The 12,851-nt window shown below is 39.5% G+C and overlaps 1 protein-coding gene across 3 annotated transcripts in view; it reads right to left on the bottom strand.

The window, feature by feature from the left end:
• Nucleotides 1–6,654: 6,654 nt before the first annotated feature.
• The window catches only part of HHLA2 (HHLA2 member of B7 family), a 68,090-nt gene continuing 61,893 nt past the window's right edge, over nt 6,655–12,851 (bottom strand). For all 3 annotated transcript variants that reach the window (XM_075194912.1, XM_075194911.1, XM_075194913.1), the window contains one exon: nt 6,655–9,936. In XM_075194912.1, coding sequence (XP_075051013.1) covers nt 9,827–9,936 — 110 coding nt within the window. In that variant the 3' untranslated portion in view covers nt 6,655–9,826. The remainder of the gene's footprint in view (nt 9,937–12,851) is intronic.

Here is a 12,851-nt window from a genome sequence, read left to right as displayed (position 1 = left end):
TTGGGTAGCATCTTGCTGCTCCCCCCTACCCACCAGGTGTTGGAGCAGATCCTTGGCAGAGAATTCTCCAGAAAGATCCATGTGGGCCAGATTTTACTGTCATATTTCTAGACAAGACTTTTCAGGTCTTTTGCGATCTGCCTGATTTAATACTGACTACCACTGAGATGCGGAATGTAACGGGGTGAAGGTATTCATCAGGGACTCCAGCAAGGAGTTTGGGTCTTGGGTGCTTCAGCCCTGCAAGCCGCGTTTCTCCGGACAGACACCAAGTGAGACCGGTTGGAGATGGTGAAGGCTTAGAGGTAGGGTAGGAACGAGGATGACCAGAAGAGCTAGGAAGCTGGAGACTCTGGTTATCCAGGTATGATGGGTGACTGCAGGCATGGGATGCCTGGATTGCCAAGTTAAGCTGAGAAGCTGGTGACTCTGGTTTTCCGAGTTTGACAGATAACTGCAGAAATAGGATGTCTGGATTGCCAAATAAACTGAGAATCTGGAGACTGGTTTTTCAAATTAGACAGGTAACTGCAGGGAGCTAACTAACCCTCAGCTGAGCAGGTTGAAGGACAAGAAGAACTGGAAATTTGGGAGAGGCGCAGGTGCCTTAAATACCTGAGAGAGGTGAATGAGAGGAACACAAATCAGCCTACAGTTGAATGCCAGAGCAGATAAAAAAAATGCGCAGACCCGAATCCAAGATGAATGTTGGGAGAAGCGGCTGGTCCGGTACGTGACAGGTACCCTTAAATGTTAAATGTTTTGATCAAAATATGAACCAATACCGCATGTTGGTATTTTACTACATACACACACATATATATGCAGTGTTGAGGACAAGCGCTAACAATGACTGTACTATTTTTTTTTTGTATTCATATAGGGCATTCATATTGCCATGCAACTGGTATCATTTATAATATAAGATTTTCCTGTCTCTATTCAGCTGATCAAGTAGTTAACCCATTGTAAGCGCTGCCATTGAGTAAGCAAAGGTAAATGTTATCTAACAAACTATCAAACATAGACATGGTGTCTAAATTACAAATATTACTCTATGGGTCTCTAACCTGAATTAGCATATCATAAAAACCTCAAAAGTGGATCAATCCTTTAACTTTTCAGTAAGTTAGTTAATCACACAATGGTAACTGATCCGAACTATCCTGTGAACCCCGCTGTCAGCCAATGCACCATGACGCTTACAGTTCTTCTGCGTATTGTCATGACTACCGGTTATAGTCATAAGCTTGTAGAACAGGTGGTAGAGGTCTTTGCCTTTAGCAGCCGCCTTTCCCATAGAGCTTGATGTGCTCACGGGTACTCAGATGCCCCCAGGTCTCATGCTCTGTGTAGTACAAGTCTATGGTTTAAACCGTACTGCGGCAAGGAAATGGCAGCACAAGGCAAATGACGTCAGGGGCAGGCCAAGGTCAAAGGGCACGGGCAGTCAGCGAAGTGGGGTCCAGGCAAAGGGTCAGGTCCGGCAGAAAGACAGAATATCCGAGTCACGGGCAGGAGTCGGGGTCACCAGCAGGGAATCATAATCCAATAAACAAGCCAAAGGTCATACACAGAAAGGTCAATCCAGAGGTACAGCAGTACAGGAACACAGAACAATCAGCAGGTCAGCAGCCAGGAAACTGAACGCTATAACTGGGAGGGAGGCTAAGCCCTCCCTGCCTTAAATACAGATAATGACCAATCGGGAGCAAGCTCCATAAGCAGAAAATGAGCCCCAGCTGGTGTGTGTGTAAAGTGCGCATGCGCCCGAGCAATGTAGTGAATGCTCACTACATTAATTATTTGCACACGCGCCCGGCTTTGTTTGCCTGCCGGGACGCGTCATGGGCTGAGGAAGCGTCCAACCGTTGCCCTGGCAATGGTCGGTTAGAGGTGGAAGTGACGTCCAGGTCGTCGTGACGTCCAGATCGTCATGACGACGGCCGGGGCGAGAGGAAGTGAAAAGAAGCGTGCCGCAGCGCCTTGTAGTAAAGCCACGGCTCGTGACAGGTGTGTCATACTAAAGAGTCTGAGTTACTCTGTTCTCAGTGTGAGATGGCCACACTGCCCACTTCCTTGAAGCATGCAGAACAAATAGTGTTACCTAAGCTGACCTGGTCCAGTAGCTTAAGATACCTGTTTATGAGTGCAGGACTTGAGTAATGGATAATTGGTGCATTTTTATGTCAACATGCAGATTATGAATGGCATAATGGATACCCTACTGTTATTTATAAATTTTAAGGATATTGGACATTACCACTCCATGACCATAGAAAAAGCCCTAGGCTGCAAGTCAAGGACCGTCTAATATCATTAATAGTTTAAAGTAGGGAATACTTACACCTAAGCCCCTAAGTTGGGGGTGCTGTATCTATCAATAGCATGTGTTTAATTGTATAGCAATATCTAGCTCTCTTCTGTAGTCTTGAAGAGATCAGGGAGAGAAAGGACTGCAAGAGGCATACAGTTTGTGGAGCCAAGTCTTTATTGAAGGAAGCTGAAAAAGTTTTTGCACAGTATATAGATCACAGCCAAAGGGCAGAAATCAGATACCATAACTGTATATTTAACTTATACTGGTATGCTAGCTGATTGGCGCTTGTTACTAAAGAAGATCTATGTGCCATACACAGCGCCGGTGCTAGGGTCCTTGGCGCCCTAGGCACAGTGTGAAAATCTCCGCCCCCCCCCCCCCCCCCCCCCCCCCTTCCTTTAAAAATCGCCGCTGCGCTTCCCTCCCCTCAGATTTTTCAAGGAATGGGCACAGGTGGAAAAACCTCATTCTAACTTCAACAGTTTGGACAGTAAGGGGTATATTTGCTAAACGACGGGTTTGAAAAAGTGGAGATGTTGCCTATAGCAACCAATCAGATTCTAGCTGTCATTTTGTAGAATGTACTAAATAAATGACAACTAGAATCTGATCGGTTGCTATTGGCAACATCTCCACTTTTTCAAACCCGCAGTTTAGTAATTCTAGCCCTAAGTATCCTTTTGATGGCAGTGAAGCTATGGAGTTTGGTACCTTGTGTGTCCAGTATGTCATCCAGAATTACTATTCCTATTGAGAATGCTGATTCTCCTAGGGATCTCATTAATAGGAAGATGTAGAGGAGTTTTAAGAAATTGCATATTTCTTCTGTAATCACTCTGAAATTTGGTGTCTCTCTCACTTCAGTGGCGAGGACACTTAAATTATGGGAAGAGACAAATCAGAAAATTCCACTATGACTATTGCCAGGATCAGCCCCCATTTATACCAGTAGGGGATATACATATGCAAACATAAGGGCCCACTCTTTTACAGATCAGTGGGTATTAAACGTTGTAAGAAATGGGTACAAGATAGAGTTTTATCAGTATCTAAAAAGGAACCTTTTTGTGCGGTTCAGTGTTCCGTCATCAAGGGCAGAATTGGTAGCCTTACACAACAGTCTACAAACTTTAAAAGAGACTCATGTAATTTCTCTTGTTACTGCAGGTCAAGAAAGCACATGCTTTCATTCCAGACTCTTCCTTGTGAAGATTTAAAGAGGAACAGTAAGTTTGTCCATACTAAACATTTCCTACAGGAGTCTGTGAATTCTATTATCATGTCCATAGCCAAAGAGGATTTTCTCATATCCTTAGATCTTCAGGATGCCTATTTTCATATTCTTGTGGCAGTTCATCACAGAAATTTTCTCAGATTTTGCATCCTTGGTCAACACTTTCAGTTCACTTGCCTGGCCTTAGGGCTGGTGATGTCTAAGGGTTTTTACCAAGCTGTTAGTCACATTTATGCAGAATTGAGGATTCAAGTTATTGCCTTATCTGGATGACATTTTTGTGGTGGGGAATTTAAAACACAGTGTCATTTGCAAGACTGCTCAAGCAATACAGTTTATAGATCAGCATGGCTGGATTGTGAACAAGTAAAATGTCATCTCATCCTATCATACCAGATACAGTTCCTGGAGGTCCAGATAGACACCATACAAGCCAAAGAGTTGTTATCGCAGAAAAGCTGTATCAAAATCCAGTGCAAGGCATTTAGTCACAAAGACAAAAGCAGTTCAACACTTTCATTTTCATCTAAGATTCACATATCTCAGAATATTCTTAGACAACAGGACAGAGGTTTCCTTCATAAATCGGCAAGGAGGAAGAAGCAAGGATCATGTCACGAGCATAGATGAACCTGAAGTCACATTCAGCATCACATATAGAAGGGAACAAAACATAACAGATTACCTTAGCTAAAAGCAGATTCACCAGATGAGTGGTCCCTTTATTAGGAAGTGTTCCAGCTATTGATAAGAAGATTCTGTCTTCCTCAAGTGGACATCATAGTGACAAGAAGAAATGGAAAGGTACCCAAGTTTTTCACTTGCCACAGGGATCCAGAATCTGAAGGAATGCAAGCTCTGACAGTTCCATGGACATTCCAGATGGGGTATGTCTAACCTCTGTTTCCACTTATCACTTGCATGCTAAGAAAGATCCAAAAAGCAATTGGCAGAAGTTATAGCATTTCCAAAGTAGTCTCTTTGAAGGACACAGGTTCCATACGACTGACTAACATAAATGTATGCTTTACCACTTTGCCTATCCTGTACAGTGTTCACCTGCCACGTTAAAGGTTGTACCAGCCTCTGGACGGCAAACCATGCCGGTTTCACTCTCACCAAGCATCTCTTGTTAACTCCGAGGTTGAACCACAACACCCGTACCATACCAAGGCCCATCAACATATGGCACCAAGTACATCCAGACCCGAACCACAGCCCGTACCATGCCACGGCCCTCGAACATATGGCACCCAGGATATCTAGAGCTGAACCACAGCCCGTACTATGCCACGGCTTGAATTCTTTGCTGGCAAATTAATACCTCCGGGGTTGAACCATAACACCCGTACCATACCTTCGGGCGTATCTCCTTGTTGGTCCAACATACCTCCATGGCTGAACCACAGCACTCGTACCATAAAATGGCATTCGCTCCCTGTTGTACCAACATACCTCCGGGGTTGAACCACAACACCCGTACCATACCAAAAGTCTGTGTCTCAATTGGCTCCTCATCCCTTCGGCCTGAACTTACACTCCATCATCAGACTTCCCGCTACATACCTTGGCCATTTGAACTGAAACATGAGATTCTCTACCATTAGCAAGTAGCGAACACTTGCACCAGAACTCAGGGTTGGGCGGGAGGGATTGGTGTCCTGGACCAAGAGAGCTAACTCCACCCCCACTCTTTTAAACTGATCCCTTATCCCTGCCCCTCATGACACTTGTTTGTACATTACCACACCTACTCCTTTTGTTATCCCTTAGTTATCAAAATGGTTACCCACACCAAAGCTTTTGGTTTTCCCTTGGGCTTAATCCAGCCCTCAGTTCTCACACATTATTTCAACTTTTATACATACACACCTATACATACACACATAGGTACATACACAGTAAAGGATTCTTGGAGTTACCTGTATACCATAGTTTCCTACTCTCCCAGAATGTCCAGGAGACTCTCGAATTTCATGGCAACCTCCCGGATCCTGCCCACTTCGTTAGTGAAGTGGGTGGCGGCGGGGCTTAGTGACGGGATTCCGCCCCCTGTTGTAATAGGCTAACGTGGTGTCCGTTTAGGGGGCGGGTCAAAATGGCACGAATCTGTGATCCCCGCCCCCAGGCACTCGGGATGTCCCGGAGGCCAACCCACAAAAGTTGGCAAGTATGATGTATACACAAATAAAGGATTGATAAAATACGGTAAGGTAACTCAGTGACATAATGGGGTAACATATTACTAGGAAATTCACTTCTGAGAGTAGTTTAGTAACATCTTACAATATCTTGCCTGGCAAACTATATGTAGTGTATTTATCATCTCTGAGTTATCTCTGCAAAGTAAAAGATTTTGTCCCCTATGTTTGTTTATGTGTTTCTGATAACTGAAAGGATAAATGAAGACAACTGTGGGGATTTAGCAACTAACACGGATTTGTGTGCTATTGTATGTGGAGGTCAATGGATGTGTGATACTTGGGCGGTTTAGAACACGATCAAAAGGAGTCATGTGAGTAGCTCTCACAGATTCTAAGTTGGAAGGTTTTAGCGTCAGCTGGGACTCTCTGTCTTTGGTTGTAGTGGTACAGAGTGAATGTTTAAAAAGGTTGAGTACAAAGATGCCTCCTTAAAACATCTGAGATGTTGCTGGTTTCATAAATTTTGACTTGACGAAATGAGCGGAAAAGCCACAAATTGCATTATGTCCCATTAATTTGAGATTAGTTATTAGTAAAATGTATGAAATTTGTCTCATTATTATTAGGAATAATACATGTTTCCTACTACAGATTCCATGTTTAATTATTTTTTGGAAACAAATATAACACTTGACAAACTGTTTATGAGCTAGATTTCCATTGGCTGAAAAGCCAGTGTGAATTCCTACATGACATGGGAATTACACCAAAATGTTAAAAATGACTACCGGTTTCATAAGAAATTCATTTTGAATGACAATCGAAACTGGTACACACAAATATGATTGTAATAGTATGGAATGATATCTCTGCACATTCAAGTTTTTTTAAAAAGGTTTTGAGGTCTATTGAACAGACAAACACGTTTTACAAGTAAACAGCTGATTTATTATCAGAAATAACTACAAGAATACAGTATCAGCCAAACTTTCATAATGTGGTTTATAAATAATATGGCTCTCAGATGTTAGATGTTTGCCAACATTGACTTAAACTATAAATAACTAGTATACATTTTTATTGAAAAGAACATCCAAATTTATGTAATACATATATATTTTTATTTCACAAGTTTTTACTGTACAATGCAGATAACAACGAGACAATACATTTTAGAATATTTATTCATAAAATAGTTTGCTAGCTTTAAAATGTCTGGAAAATTCCCAAATATCCTGCACCCCATCAGGTGTGCTGGGGAGGAGGGGAAGAGCATCATCTCACTACTGACAACGGCATTTCTGCCTTTACGCTAGTTGTGTCTTGCAGGTTTGATATTGACATTTAGGATGGAGATCTTAATGCCTTATAAATAACATTCCACATTAGTAGTACTTACTTTTATTTTTCAATACATTAACAGGAAAACATTTATGTATAGGTTATTCTGGTTCACTTCTATTATTTGGAATATGCTATTTTAAATGTAAATCTAGTAAATTATAACACATTTCAAACACTGAAAACAGAAGAATAGTTAAAATAGTGACCCTTGATTTATGACCTTGATTTATGACTGTCCCAAATTAATGATTACTACATTTCAAGATATACAGTATATCTTCAGGTTTACAATGTAATCCACCAATCCAGATACAATGTAGATTGATGCAACCAAATTGTATTGATTTCTCTTTCACAATAAATATTATGGAAATGCTATGTAAATGCAGTGCCATAAAATTTGTCACTGAGATTTTTTCTTCTATTTATCTGAAAGGGGCCCTTCCCAAGACATTGGCAGCCAAACTGCCTACCTGTCACTTTCCTCAGACTATTTGTATAGTAAAAACATATTTGGATAGCGTCCAGGAGCTGCCTGGGGGGAGGTGGGAGTCTTGGGGGTGGGGTAACGCAAATTATGCACATTTTGGCGATTTCTTGAGAATCGCAGCATTTTGGATCTAATTTTACCCACTTCACTAGGAAGTGGGCAGATGCGGGAGACTATCATACTCTCCTGGGAGTCTGCGAAACCTACCTGGAATACGGGAGATACCTCCAGTGTGTGTATGTGACCGCCCAACTTTAATTCCAGCTACAAACTACTAATTTCCTTAATCTGTTGCCTAATTGACAAACTAACCAAAAATGAGAATTATGATTTGACACTTGTTGGATAGGTTTTTTTCAACCAAACATATAACAGGAAATGGTCTAGTACAAACTAATATAGGCCATTTATCAGGTCAATTGGAGCAGCAGATATTTTGCAAACATTAGATTACATAGTAAACATATACAATAATTTAATTTCCTTTCTCCTTCATGATTCTCTGGTCTTCCTGATTCTTTATTTTTAGATTTTAACCTATGGAGTATAAAAGGACTAATTATCTAAACACCTGCACCACCTTGAAAAACACTGTTCAAAGTTGAAACGCGTTGGTGTATAGCAGGTCCACCTGTGGAGTCTTACTCTAAGAGAAACCCATTGAGACAGCAGCAACCCGGGTGTATTAGCCATTTCTTTGGATGCCTGTTACCATTTTACATCTGGTATGAGTTGACTCTTACAGTGTGAGGATTTACATTTGTTTTTAACAGTTTGATGTTTTGTATTAAATGTGAGTTTATATATTTTTACTCACGAGTCATTCCATTTGTATATACGGAGTCACGCTATGTTTGTTCCTTTTTTTGTTTCCTTCTGTGCATATGATTATCGTCTTGGACTTATATAAGAGTTTCCCACACACCTGATTCATAGGAGAACATAGATTGGAAAATCTCTCATATACTCTACACATAGAGGCGGTGAATCGGAGAGATATATTGAAATTTAATCGTATTTTGGTTCAGAGAAAAAGTGACAGAGGAACTAACTAAATAATGGAGGAACTGACTGATTAAATACTGCTTACTACAGGAACATAACATCGGAAAAGATTTCCGTTATATGGACTGGATAAGTCAGATTTTTCTTTATATTATATTATCTGGTATATTTATTTCTGTTGAAAGGAAGCACTAAACTATTCCTCTATCTTCTGATTTCTGTAGTTTACTTTTTTGATGTATCTTTGGGTGTAATATATCAGAAGGAATAACAGCTGCATCCCTTATTAGAGCGCCTGTTTAAAACTGTGATTTTCCATCTTTTATGTCCCAAATTAATGATTACTACATTTCAAGATATACAGTATATCTTCAGGTTTACAATGCAATCAACCAATTCAGATACAATGTAGATTTATGCAACCAAATTGTATTGATTTCTCTTTCACAATAAATGTTATGGAAATTCTATGTAAATACAATGCCATAAAATCTGTCAGAGATTTTTAATTCTCTTTAACTGAAATGGGCCCTTCCCAAGACATTGGCAGCCAAACTGCCTACCTGTCACTGTTCTCAGACTATTTGTATAGTAAAAACATACTTGGACGGCGTCCAGGAGCTGCCTGGGGGGAGGTGGGAGTCTTGGGGCGGGGCTATGTAAATTATGCACATTTTGGCGATTTCCAGAGAAACGCAGCATTTTGGATCTAATTCTGCCCACTTCCCTAGGAAGTGGGGAGATGCGGGAGGGTGCCATACTCTACCAGGAGTCAGAGAAACCTACCCGAAATCCGGGAGATACCTCCACTGTGTGTATGTGACCGGCCCACTTTAATTCCAGCTACAAACTACTAATTTCCTTAATCTGTTGCCTAATTGACAAACTAACCAAAAATGAGAATTAGGATTTGACACTTGTTGGATAGGTTTTTTTCAACCAAACATATAACAGGAAATGGTCTAGTACAAACTAATATAGGCCATTTATCAGGTCAATAGGAGCAGCAGACATTTTACAAACATTAGATTACATAGTATACAATATACACTTACAATTATACAATATACATATACAATAATTTAATTTCCTTTCCCCTTCATGATTTTCTGGTCTTCCTGATCCTTTATGTGGAGATTCATTTTTTGTTAATGATAATTGTTAACATTCGTGTCTAATAAATGGGGTGGATCAGGTGCTTTTTGCTGCCATCATGTGAAGTGTTCTGTGCTGCCGTTTTTATATCTTCTGCTTTACCTTCCTAATTTTGTAAAGCAAAGCTTGTTTGTTCATTTGCTGTTCTTTCTTTGACAAACATGACATCTAATATATATGGCTACAGCCAGTACAGTCAATACAGAGGCAATCAGAGATAAATAATTTCTGCTTTGATGCTTTTCTGTAAATAAAGATACAGTGTATGAGTGAAAATTATACAAGTATACATTCCACCAAATACATTTGTGCACAGATAAAAGAAAATAGCAAAATCATAAATAGCTGTATATTTAGGCAAAATATTTTGGATAGTTTCAAGAAAAATATTTTTTTACAGGAGGACAAAAATAATAAAAATAAAAAACAAAGCTGGCATATCTGGATCTAAATAAACTTGGATACAGGCTGTATTTTTCAAGCATGTCTTGTAGAATATTTATGAAGAGTTATATATCTGTAGCTTCACATGCATTTTCTGTTGGGGCATCCTGGCACATTTACAGGAAGTCAGACAAAACCAGCAATTGATGAAAGACATTGGCTGATTTTGGCTAACTATAGCTGCCTGGCCCTTCCCACTTTTCAGGCTGTCACTGCACAATATTAAAATAGGAAACCTGATTATATAAAAAAAATATTGTGAAATCATGATAAATCTTACGACATGGGGTGGGCGAGGAAATACGTAATAATAATAATGTGGTTGCAGTAATTAGTAACTTTGAGTTGACTGATTCTAAGAAGGATTTTGTGGATTGTTTTTAAAATGGTTAGGAATGAGAAATTTGTCTCAGGAGAGAAAAATTGGTTTACGATAACTCTGATTAAAGTAGGTTGTGAAAGATTAGTTTAGATAAAGCAGGACGAACCCAAGATTTCCTGAGTAAGAGCATCAGCTTTTGAACCAAACCATGGTGGTGGCATGATTTGTAAGGCAAAACAGGGAGAGATAGACAGGGGGAGTTTTAATAATTTTTAAAGGAACAGATGATTGCTTTTAATTGACCCTTTGTCACACACCTGTCAGACAGACTCGGGTGAGTACTGGTTCCTTGGACAACTGATCCCTCCACACATGCGCTGTCCAGCTCTGCTCTTCGTGAGCAGAGCTGACAGCACTGAAACTTTTCATTAATGATAATGTACGCCAGCTTCAGCTGCGATGCTGCTATCATAAATAGCAAATTAGTGTTTAATCCCCGAAAACAACAGTTTTCGGGGATTTTACAGGGGGGAAACCTTTCATAAATAGGCCCCTCTGACCCTTCCCTTTAACTTGCTACTTCTGCATTCAACAAACTCTCTCACTTCTACTTTCTCACCACTTCACTCCTGCCCCTCTCTACTGCCCCTCTCTATTTACCCCCTCCCTTTCGAATGTAAGCTTTCACGGGTAGGGACTTCTATACTATGTCTCATGCCTGTAAACTATGTCTCCCCACTCTCCTCTCTGTCCCTGTTCTGTCTTATGCTGAATTGTTTTTGTATGCTATGTGATTTGTTCTGTTAATTGCATCCATGAATTTATTCTTTTGCTTATCTGTAACCATTGTTCTTCTCTGTATGTACTTATGTAATTTTGTTTTATGTCTAACCCCCTATGAATAGTGCTGCGGAAGCCTTATGGCACCTTATAAATAAAAGATAATAATAAGGGGCATAAATGAAATGTTCATTTTAGATCTCAGTTTTGAGAAGTAAAGCAATTTAAAAAATGATTGACGAAGGAGACACACTGAGGAATTATTCCTCGACAAGTAACCATTTGATGTTTCTAAGTGCAATATTTAGATGAGAAATTAGGAATAGGTCTGTTGACAAATGGTCTATTTTTCAATTGTTTTAGAATGGGTAATATCATTTAAAGCACTGGAATATATTTGTAATATATAAATTAACATAACAATAAAAAATAACATTTATTTTAACAGGTGAAATAAATGATACAGTAAAAACCAGGGTAATCACAACTCATTAAATGATTTTAGAAAGGTTTTTTAACGGTAGTAAAAAATAAAAAAAACAAACAGTAATGCCATAGTGGGACTAGATTTGACAATAGAGAAGAGGAAGTAGAATTGTAATAAAATACAGATGGTGTTAAGTGTTATGGATAAGCATCTGCGCTTTGAAAAATATAAAATTTTTATACATCTATGTTGGATTGTATGGACATTTTCAAACTTTGCACTGGGCATACTAAGGCCTAGAAATGGCATGTTGTTGTGAATACTAGCAAACCAGAAAGAACTGAGCTCTTAGCTGTAGTGGTAACATAATTTCATATTTATTTATCTTGTATATTATGCAGGGGTTGTCCCGACATAATTACTAATTTTTCTTATTGAATCATAATATTCATATAACCATGAATGATTGCCTTGGTTGTGATAACTGTGTCGAAGTCAGCAAATTGGATAATGTCATTTCAATTAATATCGAGCAAACTTGTTTGTTTTTGTCTGAAAATATGCGTAGAGCACGCTACGACGTGGAAGGGCGTATCCAGCCGCAACACGTGGCAATAACAGGTTTTACACTTTTATATACATTCGCACAAACACACACATTTGTAATTAGTACACATTAATTGTAGTTGCAACACATAGTTATTTATGTCAAAATATAGTAGTATTTATGTTTAATATTATTAGTTTTATGCATGTTAGTAAAACATATGGTACAGGTTAAAGGAAATGTATCATGTCTGGTATCATTTTAATCCCCTATTCATCAGCAGTCGTCCGGTTCCCTCTCCGAAGAGATCGCACATTGCACTCTAGTTAGCGATGTTAGGGAATAAATGTTAAAGTAATACTGACTATAAAATGCTAATAGACTAGTTGAGACTGGAATCTTAACGGGAAAGTCAGAGCACATCCCCTGGAGAGATGACCCCCACCTTTGGATATTTTGGTTTGAACTAGCCTATGATCTGCAACACCCAGGACCTTCCTGAAACCTGGACCAATAGAAGCAAGCCACACCATCTGCATTGTTTTACTGTATTTCTGTCTGCATATAAGCAGGAGCTTTTCATCTAGTGAGCAGTCATCTTTGACCACAGACTTCAGACCTGAATGACTGTTCACTGGA

This window comes from Mixophyes fleayi, chromosome 2 (genome assembly GCF_038048845.1).
Source record: "Mixophyes fleayi isolate aMixFle1 chromosome 2, aMixFle1.hap1, whole genome shotgun sequence".
Classification (NCBI taxonomy): domain Eukaryota; kingdom Metazoa; phylum Chordata; class Amphibia; order Anura; family Limnodynastidae; genus Mixophyes; species Mixophyes fleayi.
This window is presented reverse-complemented; position numbering and strand designations above follow the sequence as displayed.